Source organism: Sebastes fasciatus, chromosome 13 (genome assembly GCF_043250625.1).
Source record: "Sebastes fasciatus isolate fSebFas1 chromosome 13, fSebFas1.pri, whole genome shotgun sequence".
In the NCBI taxonomy this organism is placed as follows: Eukaryota; Metazoa; Chordata; class Actinopteri; order Perciformes; family Sebastidae; genus Sebastes; species Sebastes fasciatus.
In genome coordinates this window covers 22279833-22301060 of record NC_133807.1, presented here as the reverse complement: position 1 = coordinate 22301060, position 21228 = coordinate 22279833, and the positions used below count along the sequence as shown (strand labels likewise).

Here is a 21228-nt window from a genome sequence, read left to right as displayed (position 1 = left end):
TGTTTGCATATAAGAAAATACTTAAACAAGTGTGATGCACATGCAATGATTTCTATAAAAGGATATTAGCACACATCCTAATACATACTGGCTGGATTAGAGCACCAGAAAATCAGATTTAGGGCACCGGTAAATCTGATTTTATTCAGACGACACATTCTGTTCTTGGGCAAATCCAACAATATGTACTCCTGGTGGGTTGCTCTGCCCTCTCAGCTCGTCACAAGAGCAGTTGGGGGTTAGGTTAGATTAAAATGTGAAGCTCTTTATGGAGAAGGAAAACACTTTGATGAAGCAATATAAAAATTAAAAAATGTTGCACCACAAAAACGAGCAGCCTCCCCGCTCTGCTGTATGGATTACTAGAGAGACAAATTGTCAGGTAAGCTTTCAGAAGTGTCGGAGCAGCCAGGCATTGTAAATTCCTCGGGCCGTCTGTCACATTAACAACAACATTACTCCACGCTGCTGACACACTGACAAGTAGAACAAATCGCTCTAATTGGAAACCAAACGGATATTCTTCATGAACTCATTTGTGCCTAAATGGATTAACAAAAAAACAACTTTCATGTCAGCTGATCTTGATATTTCCAATGTCCTGATGCTGCCTTTAATTAATTTGTTAATGTTTGATCTGTTATTTGCAGATTGTTATGTAACCACAGCTCCACAGTGTTTGTGGGTTTGAATACCCCTGGGAGTGTCTGTATTTGTTTGTACCTCTAATTAAGCCTGATGTGTCACCAGCTCTAATTGCGTATTTACAGATATTGCGGTTAAACCCATCTACTGTATATATGAAGGCCCACATGTGCCTCCTTCTAAATTTTTTTCCATTGCGCTTCACTGTGTTTGTACATTTCGTGTCAGGCATGTCATTAAATCACTGTGCTGGCAGAACCAAAGGAAAAACTGCTCAAAGATGGATCACACTTGCAGCCTGAGAACTCAGAGCGTGATAATAACTCCAGCAGCAAGCAGGGACACGCTGTACAAAATGTGTGACATGCACACACACACAGTGGAGACACTCCGAGCCAGCTCCAAAGACAGATTAGGAAAAAGGTTGTAATTCTATCTACTCATAAACTGGCATCTTGCACCATGTGACCGTCGGCGGGGCAAGAGCCGACAAAAGCCTCCCTGTTATGAAAGAGACTCAAAGGCCCCGCAGACCCCCTACAGATGATACCTGACCTGCTGTAGAGACCAAAATGAATTCTGGGTATGTATTCTGAATGAGCTCAAAACAAAAGGAACAAGCCAAATATATCACAAACATTACTAGAGTCCTCTCTTTCATGCTACCTAATTCTGGGTACCTGCCAGGTGCTGCAGCAGTAATAAGATGATACCTTCACAGGAGAGATTTCAGGGACAAACATCGCTGCAAAAGGTGAAATAGTCCATTAATCAGGATCACAGAGAGGCTTTGTACCGTCAAAGCAGGTGTCCTGTAATGCGGTTGAGGGGCACTGCCTGTCATTCAACACTTGACTCCTTACTCATCCCCCTCCAGCTGGTTATATAACATACCATCACACAATAAACAGGTACCGCTCGCATGAACAGTCACATTATACACCTGGGAAAGCTGCACTGTCAGTTTCAGTACCAGCTGTGTAGTTGTGTTGCACTGTGTTGGTGATGGAGGATGCACGTGCACCATCTACTGTCCTGTTGGTGTAATTACAATTTAGAATGCCATGTAAATTATAATTTTATTGATTATTTTGTTATCTGTGTCTCCATCCAGAGGTCAGAGGTCAGAGGTCAGACACAGCTTCGGACATTGTGTTAATTCCTAAAACTCACATTTTATTGATCTTCCTGTAATTGCGATTTGTTCCCAGGCTTTTTATTTAACGCTTTTTGATTTATACTACTTGATTTTTTTAAATTATAATTTGCACAATGAAGAACTATGTCATCTATGTCAGGCCTTTGGTCATCAATAACTGCAGTTATCCAGCTATCTTTACCTTTTCTGTCCTTGTGTTTAGTTGCTTTGTTTTGTCTTGTCTCCCTACCTCCATGTAAAGTGTCCTTGGGATTATTGAAAGGCGCTATATAAATTATTATTATGTAACCCAGATCTATAATGTTTTACTTACTGTTTCAGCAGGGTGGATGTTTGACTTTAAGCCAGGTTGTCTGATTGAAAGAGAGCTTCTTCCTGGCCCAAAATGGTGCACTGAGCACTGTACATGAAAAACAGAAAAACAAAGGGACAGACAGGGATTACCTGCTCAGCTTGTTATCATTTCAGTGTCAGACGCCAGGGAGCCAATATCCATCTGGAATGTGTTGGGACAACACAGCGCATGATGGGACTCTGAGAATTTAGAGAGGAAATAACAAGAATAAGAGACATGAAGAAAAGAAAGCAAGAAGGACGGCAGATAAGAAGACTAGTTATGGCATCAATGTGGAAGGTTAAACAGAAAGGAAAGTGTGGTTTCCAAACTGGACTCTAAAGACCACCATCAGACCTTGTTGAACTCACAATTGCTTCTTTTACTACGAAGAAAAACAGTGATTCTGTTTGAAGGTTTCATTCAATGTACAGTTGTCTGTACACCTTCAGTAAAGATAGACAACAAAACACATCACAGATGTTTAATTAACTATTCAAAACGTGCAATGGCCAATCTCAGGCTATTTTAGTTATTTTTTAACAAGGTTTTTCTAAGTGGAAGATGGTTCATTAAGTAACAGGACTGAGTTTTTAGCACGGTATTAGCAATGAGATGAAGCCACATGACATCAATGCTGGCATGAGAACACTTAGCACCTCTGGGTGGTTTACCAAAACTCTTAACAAACATAAAAACATCTAAGAAATCATTTAAATAACAGGACTGTAGGTTGAAATTGACATCTTTGGTCATGCTTACAATATGATCCAACATACAGAAAATGGAGTGGGAGAACTTGCTTCTGGCCTTCCTGGTTGATCATGTGACTTGTGTAAGGTCCCAAATGTTTGGTAGTTTCTAGAAGGGAGCCAGCAAACTGGGGAAACTCTTGCGAGATTGTTAAGGTAAGCCATTGATCTCAAATAGTTAAGGTTAAGCATTGACCTTGAATAGTTAAGGTTTGGATAGGTCATCGGGCAGCGAGTCTTGCGAGAGGTTTTGCAAGCTTTTGCAGATTTCAGATCAGATTTTACAATTTGCGGGCTCCCTTCTAGACATGACCCAAATTTTTAGAGGGGGGGAATGTGTTAGGGTAACAGGACTGAGTGAAAACCTGCATGGGCACACGACTAAAATGTGTATTTTAACTAATATATTAAAACTAAAATCCTATTTTCTCAGTGTTCTAGGTAGTTGTTATTAAAGTTTTACATGCTGTATCTTCAAATTGCAATGTGATGTGAAGTAGGTCAGTAGGGGCCTACTGTGCCTACTAGTAGGTTTTATCATCTATTCACATGGTAGATCACCGAAAGAAGGTATAAAAGAACACCAGAGCGACCTCTAGTGACCGTAGTAATTATGACAGGAGCAGAGGTGAACGTCTGGTGCTGTAGTATAGACAGTGTGAAACTCCTTAAGGGGTGTTTGTTCAGAAGGTGCAGCAGTTTAACCAAAAGCATCCCCTCACCAGCCCATGCATTGATCACATGCACGGACCAATAGTCTGTGGCTTGGCGCATGGTCTTCACATGATCAGAGAGTGCTGTTATTCCAATCACCTTCTGTGCAGATCTCAAGCCTCATTTGTCCTCCAACTCAGCTCAGTATCAGTGTTGCACCTTTCTGGACTCTTTTCTATTTATTATTGATATGGTCTTTCCTGTGCGTCCATGAGAAATAACCACTATCCTCACTATCCTCACTATCCATACTATTCACAAAAGGATTTAAAAAACCATCTTCAATCAATAAATGAGTGGTATCTCAAAGAGAGTGTGTGTGACCTGGACTAATTGATACATCGTCATCATATTCATGTTCTTACCGGACAACCTGTGGAGATTGTAAATGACATTCATAGAACCATCATCTAAGGGTTCATTCACTCAGCATCACTAAGGTCACAAGTTTGGTATCCATTACACCAACGCCTATTTTACAGTGTTTGTTGCCTAAACCTAAAGAAGTTGTAGTTTTGTTGCTTAAGCCTAAAGAAGTTGTAGTTTTTGTTTGTGTTCAAAACATGACATTTCATTCAGTTTTACAACATGTTAGAACGTGTTGCTTTTAAGTTTCACTTTCACTTTTACAACGTAGTAGGCGTAGTAGGCCCCCAATGACCCACATCTATGGTGCTTATAGCGACTGATAACGCCTATTTAAAGGCCTGATAACAGTCGAATCGGGTGCAGCAGGCTATCTATGCCACATGGTTTCTTTCTTTATTGGCATAATGTATCGTCTGACATGAATTTATCAGCTCTCTGTCAACTATATCCTATGAATTAATATGTATGTACTCAGTTGTTTTATTTATTTATTTTATCTTATCTTATTTGTATTCTATTCTATTTTGTCATATGTTCTGTACCTATATAATAAATAATAAAAAAGAGGAAATGATAAAAGGTGATCATTATAAATAAAGTCCAGTAGATGGCAGCCTTTTGTTACATTTGGCTCTTAAAGAGACTCATCCCATGATGACTGGAGGGAGCTTTCCTAATGGGGGTTGAAATTGAAACCGAGGCGCTCATTTAGGATGGAAGCAAATTTAAAACATGTCACCACTGAGAGACATTGAATGGATGTACCAATCACTATCAACGAGATGTGGCAGCATGCAAGAGACACTACGGAGACAGAGAGAAAAGCTTGTGATACATGAGGAAGATGAAGGAAACACTGAATAGGTGTGAGATTCCTGGGAAGGTGAGGGTAGTTTCAAACTTTGATTTGGAGATTTCAGTGAGGTAGACTTTAAAAAAAATAAACAGTAGACAGAAAAACAACATGAGAAATGACAACAGGAGTATGAGTGTTTGTGTGAGTGACAATACATGTGTGGGTGGGTGTGAGCAGTAAAGTAGGGTGGGGTGTCGGAGATGTAGCAGGTGGAAGACATGGTGGAGGCAGAGACAGAGGAGGACGTGGCAGTAGGGCAGTGATTTAATTAGCACCCTCTACCCCCTCCAGCCCTTCACTCATAGCATCAATAATGCATGGCCCCTTGTTTCCACTGCCATAATTAATCCTCTCTTACTATAATTAAAAGCCAAAAATCCCACAAGATGGTTCAGCTTGGCCAGGCACGGGTCGGGTTGGCACGGGAACTGATGAAAAACTCCAGAGCTTCACACACACACACACACACACACACCCTGTGGACCGACAGATCGACCGACAGACAGACAGACAGACAGACAGACATGTTGACAGAGAGATCAATAGTCGACCCAACTCCAACACAACAAGCAGAGTGAACGAGGCATGAAGCTGAAGATACACAGAAAATGTGACACGCAGGCGAATTAGATGAATGAATTTGACAAAACACTCCTTGAAAATGTGCTTTTTTTCTGTGTTTGTGAATGAAAGTGTGGGAGCCAAGCACAAATCTACCAGTTCCACTCCCTAGAAAGGAGGACGCATGTAGGAGGATGCACACCACCACACACACACCCACACACACCTACACACACACATACTTACAGAGGCATCCTGCTCCCAGATGAGGTTTGTCTCCACAGCAGCCAAGACAGACGAGAGGGAGAGGTGGAGCTTTCTGATGCTGCAATTAGGACCACACTGTCTGGGCGAGCAAACAAGAATGAATATTTCAGTCCGGAGATCTCCGTGGGTACCTATGGTGGGGGCCTGGCACACCTACAGCTACACGCACACACACACACATAGACAGATACACAAACTTACCAAGGCTGCCAGAATTATTCACCTCCCAATCACAGATGCCACAATTATCACATCAGTATCACTGCGTAAATGCTGCCAACTGTTATGCTCATTGAACTATTGTACAAGGTTTACAATATCAGTATAAATATGCATCAGTGGGAGCAGTCATAGTAGGTGTAGCTGAGGGTTTCTGCTTTGTGGAAAATAGGTGCATGCAAGCTTGGCCACATGCCAGGAGACAACACAGTTGGTAGAGCAGAGGTCATATGCATCTTAAATTTCCTTCTCCTCTCTCTACCTTCCTCTTTCAATACTCACCTCTCTCAGTCACCTCTTCGGGCTCTTCAGCATTTTTAAATGCCGCTTCACTTCAGAAGCTCCAGTGTGCACACGCACACACACCCTCTTCTCCCAGTCACACACACACACCCTCTTCTCCCACTCACACACACACACACACACACAGGACTTGTACAATAGGAGCACTCCCTCTGGTGTGGGTTCATTGTCGATGCTCCGTGCAGCCCTCCTCCTGCCCCGCCGTCCTCGGCCCCATCTCCACTTGATTTATCGCTCTAAAATACCACTGCACTAATTAGTCAAGTAATTAATTAATAGGCATTTGCATTTGTGCATATGCAATTAGGGGGCTGGAGAGAGGAGAGTGCAGATGGGGTCCGGGAGTCTGGTGGGGGTGGGAGGGTCTGTTTGTGCGTGTGTGTGCGTGGGTGTGTGAATGTGTGTGTGGGTGTGTGGATGTGTGTGTGTGTGCTGTATTTCATATTTGTGCCAGCAGAAGTTTGCACTTCTTCCAGAAAGACAAGTGAAGTGCAGGTCATCACCTCACATGTCTGACAGTGAGAAAAAAAGGAGGAGGAAGGGCGGGGAGGAGATGACAAAGGTACGGAGGTGTGGCTTGATGACTTTGAGAGGCTATTGGGTGTCATTTGACCATAGAGGAAAAAGAGTGATGGAGAATTTGATATCTTAAAGGGAAAGCGCTTCAATTTTTGCATTTTTTGATTGCATGTATTTAGCCTATGAAAAAGCACAGCAGGTGGCCCTTACTTAAGACTAATCCGCAAACAAACAGGATGCAAAGTCCTTCTAAAATATCATAATTCCAAACAAGCTCTCCTTCGGCGTTTCAATATCAGATCAAAGCCTCCCTGATTGGAGTCGCCTCCAGCCCGGCGCTGGCTAAAGCCACACTGTTGACATTTAGCATTTATTTTGGCAAGGTGACCTGAAGGTTGTTTGGGACTTGTTGAGAAGCATCAGCCCCCCCCCCCTCCACGGCCGCAGCCACTGCAGCTGAGGTAGGATAGGGCACCGATTTGGCTGGCGGTGAAGCTCGCAAACACACACACTGACACAATCACCCCACCATGGTTTGGGGTAGTGCCAGGTTACCATCCCCTCATCCCATAAGGGATGAGACACATTAGTGAATGTGCGGCATCACGGCTCCCTAGCCACAGCTGCCACACTACTGGTGACCCCAGGGATGACCCCGCAACCCCCCGAACGCTCCCTCCGTTGTGGCTGCGGAGGAGATGTAGGGGTGATCCATGCAGGCCCAAGGACATGATGAGCTTCTATCAGCTATTTCTCAGCCTCCAGGTCCCTGCTCCCTCAGTCCAATGGGTGTGTTTGTGCCAAGTTGGACTTGGTGGTCACCGAGCTCATTTCGCCCACATTAACTCCACTAATGTCGGCTAAATAGAGAGATCTCGGAGCTGGGATGGTCACAATGCAGCAAAGCGGACAAACTGAAGCGACCGGGATGCTGGTGGCGAGGAATTCTCGCAGCTGATGTGCCAACATGCCTCCTCCTAAATCTTGGGCACCTCTGCCAGCTCCTGCCAGCACCAATCCCCTGTCAACTACAGCCACAACCCCCCACCCCCCTTCCTCCTCATTTTTCATCCATCCCTAGTGGGCCTGCACACCTGGGTCTCACTCTCTCTGATGCTCGCCCCTGCAGGCGCCCCTCACTCAGCATCGCCCGCTGGAAAACACCAGCAGCACCAGCTCTGGCAAACCTCACACATTCGGACACAGCTACCAGTAAACATTTGATCTTCACACTTAACCTCATGATGCACCAACATACACACACACCACGCATGCAGCAGAAGAAGCCAATATGTGATATTATACCTTCTAATCTGCAATGTGGGTCATCTGCGGCCGGTGTTGTGCCCACAGGAGTCAGAACAAATCACAATTGGTTGTGGTTGTTGTTCCTCTGAATACATCGAAGCATAATTTGATCCAATTAGGTAAATAAATAAACAATATGCCTTCTGTTCCACGGCCTTAATGCACTTATGATGCATCCCATCCCCCTACCCCCAACTGAAACCAGAGATGTGATGGAGGGTAAACCCAGCACCTTTCATTTGCTCAATTTATAATGTTATTTTATAATAGGCTCCATGCAGTATTAATGTATCATCTTGTATATGAGAAAGGAGTCTTTTAAAGAGCTTGTAGATATGCTTTTAAAGCAGAAACAGAAATTTGTCTTGGGGCCTGTAATGTCACTTAAAATGGCTTCATGGGCCACCCTGAGTCAAAGTATATGTGACCTTATCACACTTAATTGTATATTTACCTCCTATAATATCTCTATTAATCAGTGACTGCTGCCACCTTTCATTTGCTCTATTTATAATGTTATTTTATAATAGGCTCCATGCAGTATTATTGTATTATCTTGTATATGAGAAAAGAGTCTTTTAGAGAGCTTATAGATATGCTTTTAAAGCAGAAACGTATTTGTCTTGGGGCCTTGTATTGTCACTTAATGCATATAAAAGGCTTCATGGTATATGTGACCTTATCACACTTAATAGTATATTTACCTCCTATAATATCTCTATTAATCGGTGACTGCTGGGATATCTGCGCAGCTCTCCTCTAAATTGGATAAAAACATTGACGAGTGAGAGTTTGGCAGGTGAATGAGAAAATTCACAGGTTTTGATATATATATATTAAAAAAAAGAAGAGGTCTCCATCTCTTGAAGCAGCAGGTCAACAATGATGAGTTTTGTTGTTCCACCATTTTATTTTTCTCCCTCTCTCTCTCTCTCTCTCTTCTGTTTTTCCTCCTTTTTTTCTGGCTGTGTGAGCTCTAGCGCGGTGACAGATGGCGGAGCCCTCCTCCTCCTCCTCCTCCTCCTCCTTCTCTCTCTCCATCTCTCTCTCTCTCTCTCCCCCCCGCGGGCAAATCTCTCTGAATGCGGGCGCATGTCAATCACCCTCTCTCATGTGATGGCTCTTGCCGGTGACGTGCCAGCCATATGGGCGCTGGCATCGCAGTCTTAGCTGGTATGTAACCCCGTCCACGGTAGCTCACGGTTGCCACACGCGCACTCTCTCTCTCACTCACACACACACACACACGTGCACAGACGCACCAAAGAAGCACGTTCGCTCCGCAAGCTCCGGTTATTCGAGTGCGCGCGCTGCTTGGAGAGGAGAGAAGAGGAGAGAAGAGAAGCACCAAAACCTAAAACAAGCAAATCATCAGTGAGAGGAAGAAAGCTGCGCGCTCTCTGCTGCTTGCACACCTGACAAGGAGCGGTGGTTCGCTCGCTCGTGCGGGTCCCTGAAGATGCTCTGAAACTCAAGCGCGCGTTTTTTTTTTTCTTCTGTGTGTGTGCCTCTCCATCACCTGCAGAAGAGCTCGAGCCGAGGTAAGTTGGATACATAAACAACAATAGAATGAACATTATTAAAAATAAATCCTGGATGTCCAAAATGGAGGAGAAAATTAATCTAAAGATGAACACATTAATGCATTGGGTGTCATCTGGATTTTACTTTAAACAGCATGTTTTGGTGAATTAAAGCATTTCTCTTTTACAGTTTTGTAAGATAAAAAGCAAATTTACTGGCATGGATCCATATGGAAATGTAATTTATATAGTCTGTCACAGATGAACACATTAATGCATTAGGTGTCATCTGGATTTTACTTTAAAAAGCATGTTTTGGTGAATTAAAGCATTTCTCTTTTGCAGTTTTGCAAGATAAAAAGCAAATCTACTGGCATGGATCCATATGGAAATCTAATTGCACAGATGAACCCATTAATGCATTGGGTGTCATCTGAATTTTACTTTAAACAGCATGTTTTTGGTGAATTAAAGCATTTATCTATTTACAGTTTTGTAAGATAAAAATCTACTGGCATGGATCCATATGGAAATCTAATTTATTATAGTCGCCTTCCATATGTCTGTGATTCTTTTTGCTCTGGTGATGGCACACTTTGAAGTCCCATCCCAACAACAAAAACAAATCATAAATGGATATATGAGAGGCATTTCCATGTTTTGTCGTTTTTATGATTTCCCTATATGAGCGCGCTCGCACCAATACCTCCCCATTGCTCCTCCTCTGCGTGCCCTTCAACTTTTGACATCCAAATCGACCTGGATTATAAAAGATAAGATCAGATACCATGCAGGCTCGAGTAAAAAAAAAAAAAAAGGCAAAGCAAGCGTCTCCAGGATCCTTTACAAGCAGCAGAGGATTGTTGGAGTATAGTCTCTTTATACAGCAGCAGCATGCATGAGGCTGTAAATAGATCACATCGGACACTAATTAGATTTAGAGATTCCTGCGTCTGGACACTGAATCAGTGAAAACAAAAGAGCAGAGCAAGATCAGAATATCTGTGGAGGATTTTGACATCACGTGAAAAGGACGTCCTCGAGCTTTAATGGGAGATTTATTGATGATTTTGTCGATGATTTGCACGTTCAATCTCTGAGCAAATGAAAAGGGTGGGACAACGCCATTGACTGTGACAGCCAGGCATGATTTATCTCTGTTTGTCTAGTTTTTATCTCCAACAATCTATCTCGACATAACATTGTTTAAACCTGCTGTTACAGCTTTTTCTTTTTTTGATTGAATAATTTAATTTTTTATATTTAACGAGGGCTAAAAGGATACAAGCAGGTTTCCATCTGTAAAAGGTTATCAGCGACTAAAAAAAGTGCTTTGAAATTACGCACTCGTGCATACTGAATTATGTGTGAAATCTATTTCGTGTAAGCTGCACGCTCTGTTAATTAAACGTTGTTGTGTGTTTTTTTTTTTTTTTTGCTTCTAATTGAGCAAACCTCCTGAGCCTGAGATTTAAAAACTAGATTTTGCCCCTGGCACACCCCCCGAGATAATTAGCCAACCATCACAGCCTACCTTACTATGGAGCTGCATGTCTGTCTGCTGCTGCTGCACTAGAATAATAGATGGAAACATGTTAGAGAGGAAGCCAATGGAGGCTTATTGAAGCTGTCAAACATCACCTCGTCTCTCTCTCTCTCTCTCTCTCTGTCTAGTCTTTTTATCTGGGATGGGACTGCACTTACTAATCAAGTGGTAGGCTGATCAATTTGTTTTTCACTTTAGATGGAGGCTATTAATTAGCACGTTTTCTTGGTAGTTAATTGCTAATAGTTAATTAGCTGCTATTAAGTGCAATTGTGGATTCTTTTTTAACCGAGCCTATAGAATGATTTTGAGATATTTTTTCGAAATATTTTAGAAGCATATTTTGCCTGGAAAAATATATATTTATTATTATAATTATTACGATAATAATAATAATAATAATAATAATAATAATAATAATAATAATTATTATTATTATTATTATTATTATTATTATTATATAACATTATTCAAAGTTAGATATTTTTCATATTTTTTTTATGAATAATAATTCTTTAGGCTCTTGGTTCTTGTTTCTTAAAGGCCCTGATATTAAAATTGCTCTCAAAGCTTTTTTTTTTACAGCTTCAGTTCGGACGATGTCTGTGAGCGTTAATTTAATAATCAAAGCGTGACTTTAAACGGAGCTACAGCCTATCAATTAAATAAAATCCCCCTTTTTTTGCCTCCTCCTCTGAGGAGCATGAGGTGTACGGTGTGGTGTGGTAGGATGAATAGTGCTGGAATGCAGCCAGGATTGTATATATATGGGCGTCAGGAGGAGTGAAAGTGGGGGTCCCCATGGGACCTGTAATGTGGCCCCTGATGCTGGGACCCGCTGCGAGAGGACGCGACAGGGCACACGGATGACAGCAGGGAATTAAATGTGGATCCGTCTGGTTGTAACTCAGCGAGGAGCTTTAAGAGCTCTCTCCTTTTTATTTCCCCCCAAATTGACACTGTTTGTCCTTTAGGAAAAAAAATAACGATATATTTTATAACAAGAACGTCACTGATAATGACTTTTATTGACCTTACACTTTGATATTTATTTATTTATTTATTTATTTTAATCCCAATTAGCTGATACCACCAGCTAGTCTTCCTGCATGGGGTCCGAAATCAAGTACATTAATTTGTCACATATATCCTCCTGGGAACCGAGTAAAAAAAGAGTCTTCCAATTACTTTTTTTGTGTGATTTCCTTCCTATTTAGGGTTAAAAGAAAATCTTACAATTTAGGATTTTTAAACTTTATTTTTTATTTTACAGCATGTCCACTGGAGTGGACCACAGGACCATTTCAGTGTGAAAAGACGAACAAAAATTAACAGTAGAGTGATATTAAACCAAGAATACATTCAACTTGATTAAAAAAAAACACCATATTACTGGAAAGCCTAGGATGTCTTCTTTGCAATACACCAGGGGTTGATAGAGTAAGTCAAAAGAGTAAAAGGATATGCATGTGGAGAAAATGTCCACTACAGAGGACACATGGGTCCCAGGAGGATACACAACATCATATTTGTGTTACACTATAACATTCAAATTTTCCAAACATATATACATTTCACATTCATACACAATCTTCCACAACCATTTAAAGCCTCAAGGCACATCATCATCAGGGAAAAGGAACAAAAGAAAAACCATAAATGACCATATAACACTGGACTATCGATCAGCTGCTTAAGTAATGTATTCTTACAGTAGATGGTATTTGAATGAGGATTTGTTAGAGGATTGACGGATGTAAAGAGTGCAGCTATTCCAATCCAATGATATCTTCAGTGGAATTTCGATATAGGTGCGCAATAGTGAGTTTAACCTCTGTGTTTTGGAGTCATGATAGAAATGTCATCGTTCTTTTATTCCTATATGCTTGTGAGGCCTCATTTTCGATTCCCCCTTTCTCTTCTCATCGCCAGAGCCACAATGTTTTTTGGTTTTTTTCACTAATATGTTTATTGGGTTTTCTTGTTTTCACAAACACAATAAGAATAAAAAAAAAAAAACAAAAAAAACAAAAAACAACAACAAACACTGGTACAGCTCAGATAAAAAAAAATGTATAAAGGAGGTCATATAGGAAATAGTCCATAGTGCAGGGATGTCACAGGATGTATGAGTTCATGTTCAAGAGACTCCTTGTGAGATAATGGAAGAGAGATCAGGTCCAATATAATTCAGATAGGGCTGCCAAATATTGTGGAACTGATCTACTTTGGCATGTATAATATATTTGTGAGATATTCCAAAGGGACCATCTCGAAAATGACTTTTCGCCAGCCTTGGACAGAAGGTTTCAGAGTCATGATAAAAATGTCATCGTCTCTTTATTCCTATATCCTCCTGAGACCCATTGACATGTGTCCTCTGTAGTGGACATTTTGTCCACATGCATATCCTCTTACTCTTTTGACCTACTCTATCAACCCCTGGTGTATTGTAAAGAGGACATCCTAGGCTTTCCAGTGATATGGCATGTGTTTTTTTTTTATACATTTGAATGTATTCTTGGTTTAATATCACTGTATAGCCATAATCTGTTCATTTTCTTTAGTCTTTTCACACAGAAATAGTCCTGTAGTATAATACAAATAAAGTTTAAAAAGCCTAAATTGTTAAGATTTTCTTTTAACCCTAAATAGGAAGGAAATCACAAAAAAAGTAATTGGAAGACTCTTTTTTTAATTCGGTTCCCAGGAGGATAGTCAGAGGGTTTCAGAGTCATGATAGAAATGTCATCGTCTTTTTAATTCCTATATGCTTGTGAGGCCTCATTTTTCGATTCCTTTCCTTTCTCTCTTCTCCTCTCCAAGAGGTTGACGAGGCTTTTCAGTGACCCGTCGCTGCTTATCCGTCTGGCTGTAACTCAATGCGAAGCTTGAAGAGCTCTCTACTTTTTTATTTCCCCCAAATTGACACTGTTTGTCCTTTAGGGAAAAAAATAACGACTCGGGTATATTTTATAACAGAACGTCACTAATAATGACTTTTATTGACCTCACACTTTAATATCTTCAGTGGAATTTCGATTTAGCTCCAATATCCAGGTGTTTATACGTGCGTAATAGTAAGTTTAACCTCTGGAGTCATGATAAGAAATGTCATCGTTTTTTTTTTTTTTATTCCTATATGCTTGTGAGGCCTCATTTTCTGATTAATTTCCTCTCCAGAGCCACAATGTTGACGAGGCTTTTCAGTGACCCGTCGCTGCTTCCAGACGTGCAGAAATACGCAGGCTGGGCGGAGGACACTGACGACGACGACGACGACGTCTCCAAACTCAAAGACGACGATCAGGATGACACTTTGGACGACGGGGAGGAATCCGAGCTGAGAGGAGGCAGCAGGACGCAGTCCGAGCACGGTGGAGAAGACGACGACGACGACGACGACGAGGTGGAGGAAGAGGAGGACGAAGGAGGAGAGGATGCAGCAGATGGAGACAGACCCAAGAAGAGAGGCCCCAAGAAGCGCAAAATGACTCCAGCGCGTGTGGAGCGCTCCAAGGTGAGGCGCACTAAAGCCAACGCGCGCGAGAGGACCCGCATGCACGACCTGAACTCTGCGCTCGACAATCTGCGTAAAGTTGTTCCATGCTACTCCAAGACGCAAAAACTGTCCAAAATAGAGACGCTCAGGTTGGCGAAGAACTACATCTGGGCGCTGTCGGAGATACTGCGCTCTGGGAAAAGGCCAGACCTGGTGGTCTACGTGCAGACTCTCTGCAAAGGTTTATCTCAGCCTACTACCAACCTGGTGGCTGGTTGCCTGCAGCTCAACTCACGCAATTTCCTCACCGAGCAGCAGTGTCAGGACGGAGGGAGATATGCGTCCGGCTCCTTCTCCATGCATTCATACCCGTACCAGTGCGCGCGTCTCGCCAGTCCTCTGAACTGCCAGGCTGCGGGCTCGAACTCGCATCCGCTGAGGACGCACGGATACTCGGGTTACGAGTACGGTGGGAGCGCATCACCGGAGTATAACAGCCCTGAGTACGAGGGGCCACTCAGCCCACCGGTGTGCGTCAATGGCAACTTTTCCCTGAAGCACCAAGGCACCACATCCCCAGATAACGAGAAGGGGTACCACTACTCTATGCATTACTCCGGCCTGCCTGGATCCAGACCCGCAGGGGCCCACAACCTGGTGTTTGGCCCCTCGGGGCCTCGGAGCGGCATTCACTCGGAAAACGTCCTGCCTTACCACGACATGCACTTACACCACGACAGGGCCCCCGTGTATGATGAACTCAACGCGTTTTTTCACAATTAAAATCAAATAAGCCCCATGCATCGTGCGTCTTTAACCCTTTGCAATCAACAATCTATAACACACTTTCTATAACAAGCTTACCCTGCCAGGATTTAGGTATTCTGGAGAGATGTTTCACTCGTTGTCATTAGTGTGTTTTACTTTCATTTATTTTGCTTTTCTTTTTTGCTATTAGTCAGAGATGTAGTGGACACCCACAATCTGATTCTATCCAGCTTTTAAAAAAAATAAACCTCTAAAAAAGGAAATTTGATGAACAAATTATATACCAAGACCTGTGATGATGAGGGAATTTGATGTTTTTTAAAGTGTGATATGTGTTTGTATCGGTGGTTGTTTGCATTTTGATTGACTGGAAGAAGCCCATCGTGCGTCTCCCTTTGCAATCAACAATCTATAACACACGCACACTTTCTAACAAGCTTACCCTACCAGGTTTGCTTTTCTTTTGCTTATAGTCAGAGATGTAGTGGAGACCCACAATCTGATTCTATCCAGCTTTTCAAAAAATAAACCTCTAAAAAAGTGAAGGTATCAAAAACACATTACTACTTTGCAGTTAAAGAATTAACAATTATTTTATTCCAACAGGAGCAGTAAAGTATGCTTTTAAAAAACACAACAGTATAACATGTACTCAGTGGTGGAATGTAACTAAGTACTTCTACTTTACTTGAGTATTTCCATGTTCTGCTACTTTCTACTTTCTACTCAACTACATCTCAGAGGGAGATATTAGACTTTTTACTCCACTACATTTATCTGACAACTTTAGTTACTTTACAGATTCAGATTATTAATACAAAATATACACTTTCTAACAAGCTTGGTGGACATTTTATGATGAACTCAACGCGTTTTTTCACAATTAAAATCGAGATAAGTCCCATCATAAGAAGCCCCATAAATCAATGAACAAGCTGATGCAAATCACATTTACGCACCTGTGCACCACGTGCCAGATATCGGAGGTTGTGTTTTTTTTTTTTTTGTTGCAAATAATGAAATATAAAAAAATGCAGAGGGGAAATGCTGAACCGATAAAAAATAAATAATAATGTGCTAGTTGGGTTGTTTTTAAAAAGTCTGTTCTTGCAATCAACAATCTAACACAACGCACACTTTGTAACAAGCTTACCCTGCCAGGATTTAGGCATTCTGGAGAGATGTTGCACTCGTTGTCATTAGTGTTTTTACTTTCATTTTTCTTGGTGGGACTGTGGTGCCACATCCAATCAATTTCAGCAAACATCCCGGTATGATTTAATGCAAAAAAAAGTGAAGGTATCAAAAACACATTATTTCTTTGCACTTAAATAATTAACAATTATTTTATTCCAACATAGGAGCAGTAAAGAATGCTTTTAAAAAAACACAACAGTATAAAATGTACTCAGTGGTGGAATGTAACTAAGTACTTAAATACAACTTTACTTGAGTATTTCCATGTTCTGCTACTTTCTACTTCTACTCAACTACATCTCAGAGGGAAATATTACACTTTTTACTCCACTACATTTAAATAGAATGGAATGGAACTACATTTGGAATGGAATGGAACTACATTTGGAATGAAATGGAACTACATTTGGAATGGAATGGAACTACATTTATCTGACAACTTTAGTTACTTTACAGATTCTGATTATTAATACAAAATATAATTACATTACAATCAAATTACACATTACAATCAAATTACACATATAACTGGGTGCATTCCATATTGACAATTTGTATCATTTTTATTATTAGTAGTAGTAGTAGTAGTAGTAGTAGTAGTGATGTCCCACAATCTGATTCTATCCAGCTTTTCAAAAAAATAAACCTCTAAAATAGGAAATTTGATGAACAAATCATATACCAAGACCTGTGATGATGAGGGAATTTGATGTTTTTTTAAAGTGTGATATGTGTTTGTATCGGTGGTTGTTTGCATTTTGATGACTGGAAGTTATGTATTTACCACTACATCACTGGCTACAGCTATACACCTTGACATTGAAGGTGATTTTTCTAATCTTGTGAAATTAGAAATAAATCAATGAACAAGCTGATGCAAATCACATTTACGCACCTGTACGTGCCAGATTTGGGAGGTTGTGTGTTTTTTTGTTGTGCAAATAATGAAATATGAAGAAATGCAGAGGGGAAATGCTGAACCGATAAAAAATAAATAATAATGTGCTAGTTGGGTTGTTTTTAGAAAAGTCTGTTCTCCAGCAAATCAATCGTTTCGCATCTATGCAAAACCCAACGAGACCACAGAGAGAGAGAGAAGCAACAAGGCCCAGAAGACACACACACACACAAACACAACACACAAACACACATACACACACACACACACACACACGCACAAACACTTTGGAGTGAACACCCAACAATGGGCTAAAATGGTTCAACTTCCAAAAAAAAAAAAAAAATCTAAATAAAATGAAATCAGACATTTTTCTCATTTTTTTTATACTCTTATTTATTCATATTTATTCTTCTAATCGAGCCATTGCACTGTATTTATTTATTTATTTATTTCAAATTCAATTTTGGTTCAATATTTTCGTTTTGCAACGTTGAACAGGTTATTATTATTATGATTATTATCATTCTTATTATTATTGCACGTGTTTATTGTGTTGTTTTTTGTAATTAATGTTAATAGTCAATGGAAATGAATGGGAACCCATGTGTTGCTGAGCATTTTTTTTTCTTCATGAAATTCAAGTCTTTCAACTTTGTATTCAACCAACTGTGTGGTAAAAATAAAATGACAATAAATGAGACTGTGCAACTTGATTTTTTGTGTCAACCTATACATGGAACAACATACAACAATAAATAATTTTCCAATAAGTATTTACTCTTCACACTCTATAATTCGTTTTTACATCGGATATTAGGATTTATGAAAACATGAAGCTGCAGCAGCTTGTTTGTTATTGAGGCTGAACATGATGCCACAACCTGCAGGAGTTCCTCCCAGAGCCTCAGGGCCTTTATCTCATAAACTGGGCCAGGATGGAGAGGGCAGTGCTGTCATTCTCCTTCATGAAATAAACTGGTAAACTGGTGCCAATGCATAATTTTTGTTTGGCAGACAGCTCAAATTTACAAAGCAGCCTTTAAAAAATTGTTTGGAATTATATAAATTGCAAACAGATTTGGTGTAAACTTTGATTCGGTGCAGGTTAGCTGATGCGTTCAAGGTCATCAGGATAATAATGGAGGTCTCTGCTTCATGTTCTCTTGATCATTAAGACGAGACGTGAGCAGCTGCTGCTCCATTCAGAAGACTTTTGGTAAAAATCCAAATAATCTATACATATTTTTTGGCAATATGATAATATTGCAACAAATAAAGGGCTTGTCACTCAATGCTTTAGAAGCTGGTGAACACAGATTTTGTCTAGACATCTCCAGAACACACTGGCTCTGCAGGTTTCGTGAATACATATAAGAAATAACTAAAAGAAAAGACAAACCAATGTCACTTCAAGACATAAAGATAATAAAAAAGATTTATTTTTGATGCCTCTTCTATTCTGAGGTCAGTGTTAATTTAATAGTAGGCCTACTTGTTGAAAAAGATCTTTATCTTTTTAATTCTGTAAAATAAAATAATGAACTTTGCCAGAAGGTAATGTAGCTTTGACACATAAATGCAAATATTCGTTATTTATCTTTGATTTAGATAGATAGATAGGACAGATGTAGATACATGTACTTTATTGATCCCAAAATTGGGAATGTATGGTGTTACAGCAGCAGTTTATCAACACAATGCACAGGAACAGTACATAAAATGTACATGTCAACACTAAAGAAATATATCCAAAAGAATACAAAATATAAAGAATATTGGAATACACTATAAATATACCTCCAACAAGCATAACAAAATCTAAATTATAAACATAGAATAACCCACTATATACACTAGCATGTGTGCAATAACATACTATAAACATTAGCAAAAAGTGTGCAAGTCACAGTGTTTTTTTGTTCTTCAATGAAACGATTCAATGATTTCCATCTTTTCGATAATGCATTAAACATCAGATATGAATTATGAAGTCGAGCCCTCCTTTCACAGCTTCACCTCCTGTAACTTTAAACACGCATCTCATATTTATGTCATACATTTATTTGCATTATAAATATATGGATTTATTTATTATCACGGCTGTATGTTTATTGAATCTATGTAAACAACACAAACACACACACATAGATATTTAACCATTCTTAGATATATGAATGTTAAATATTACTTCTTTTAAAAAAAAAAATGGTGACCACAGACACACACACACACACACACACACACACACGCGCGGTCTGAGTTTGGAGCTCTGCCCTGGGACCCATATGTTACCCAAAATGTCCTGGGTGCTCTCTGCTGTCAGGACACACACAGGCTTTGGGTGGTGGTGGTGATGGTGACTAATATAAATACGAATATCAATAACTGAAATATCTTAACTCTGAATATTTCCCATTTTATTCAATAAATAAAGCTGCGTGGGCAGCAGCTGTGGGTTTCGGCCCTGGAAGCTTCGTGTAGTTTTGATTATTACATAAAAAAATATATATAAATAGCCCCACAATTGTAGAGTGAAAAACACACAAGAGGAGACATTTCTGGAGCAAACAATTTGCTGATCTTTTTCCTTGTCCACAGGAATGTAATCTCTGTGTATATGTCAACGTTTGGATGGTAAAGAAAGGACTTTGTCATATTCAGCACTTCTTGTGTAGAAGACATTAATAGAAAATAGTTAAATATATTGAATTAGTTTCGGTTAAAAATTCAACAAAATGTCAACACAATTAGATTTGATGCAAGATAAAGTACAAAGTTTGATCATTTCAACACATTTTTGAATATTTAATTACATAAAAAAATAATCTGTAGCTTGTTCCGGTACAGCCCCTTAAAATAATTTATAATAAATTAAAAGATGAATAAACTTATTTATCGAAAACATCTTCATTTTCCATTTTAAAAAAAAATTCTAATTTGTGAAGTCTACACATAACACTTGTGGGTTTATGCTCCTGCAAATTTTGCTCTGTGCACTTTACAAAAAGGCAAAAATATTAAAAACATTTTTATTATTTACATACAATATCGTCGTGTCAGGACGTTTGATATTATAGTGCGTAAAATATTTTTAACAATTAAAAATCAGGGAATAAAGTCTGATTTTCGTTCAGTGTTGTTTTTCATTTTTAATAATAAATCTCTGTCCTTTCGGCTCAATATAAAAACCACTTCCTTAAATTACAACATGTTCCACTTGGCACGCGCTTCTACCTGTGAGTGCATTCATTTAGGAGGAGAGTCCCGCGTGGGAATCAAAAAACCTGCAGCTCTGCACTTCAGCCACATGTTTTTCAAAAGCTACACTTTTGTGTTAGTTAGTTTTTAGGCCTCTGTATACTCTTTTTGGCCTCATCAGCAAATAAAAAAAAAAAAGTTGTATGCATTTGTGGAGGAGGCAGCCCAAAAGAGAGGCCAGTGGGAGCAGTGGGAGAGGGCATCTATCAAAATACTCCACCACCACCTCCTCCTCCTCCTCTTCCTCCACAGTCCGGAGAGAGTGAGAGAGAGTGAGAGAGAGAGAGAGAGGCTGGCAGGCTGTCGGAGGAGAGCCGTGCCAAGTCCCTTAATGTTCCCCAGCAGCAGCACCAGGAGCTCCGGAGAGGACAACCCAGTGTGTGCGCCAGTGTGCCAGTTCACCGGGCCAAAGTGGCACTGCTGGGAGGAGTCGATGTTTCTTTCCTAATTTTTGCAGCATCTGTTCATTATCCAGGACGTTTAAAAACGAGAGCGCTCATCCTGAGTAACCCTTCTCACACACACAC

At 40.2% G+C, this 21228-nt stretch overlaps 1 protein-coding gene across 1 annotated transcript; it reads left to right on the top strand.

The window, feature by feature from the left end:
- Nucleotides 1-9082: 9082 nt before the first annotated feature.
- LOC141780800 (neurogenic differentiation factor 2-like) lies at nucleotides 9083-15360 on the top strand. Its single transcript, XM_074656192.1, has 2 exons — nucleotides 9083-9547; nucleotides 14259-15360. Exon 2 carries the CDS (start codon nucleotides 14266-14268, stop codon nucleotides 15358-15360), a length of 1095 nt encoding a protein of 364 aa, XP_074512293.1. The 5' UTR covers nucleotides 9083-9547; nucleotides 14259-14265.
- The last annotated feature ends 5868 nt before the right edge of the window (nucleotides 15361-21228 follow it).

What these genes read in the sequence shown, in the direction of transcription:
- LOC141780800 (XM_074656192.1), top strand. Translation starts at nt 14,266, where the DNA reads ATGTTGACGAGGCTTTTCAGTGACCCGTCGCTGCTTCCAGACGTGCAG.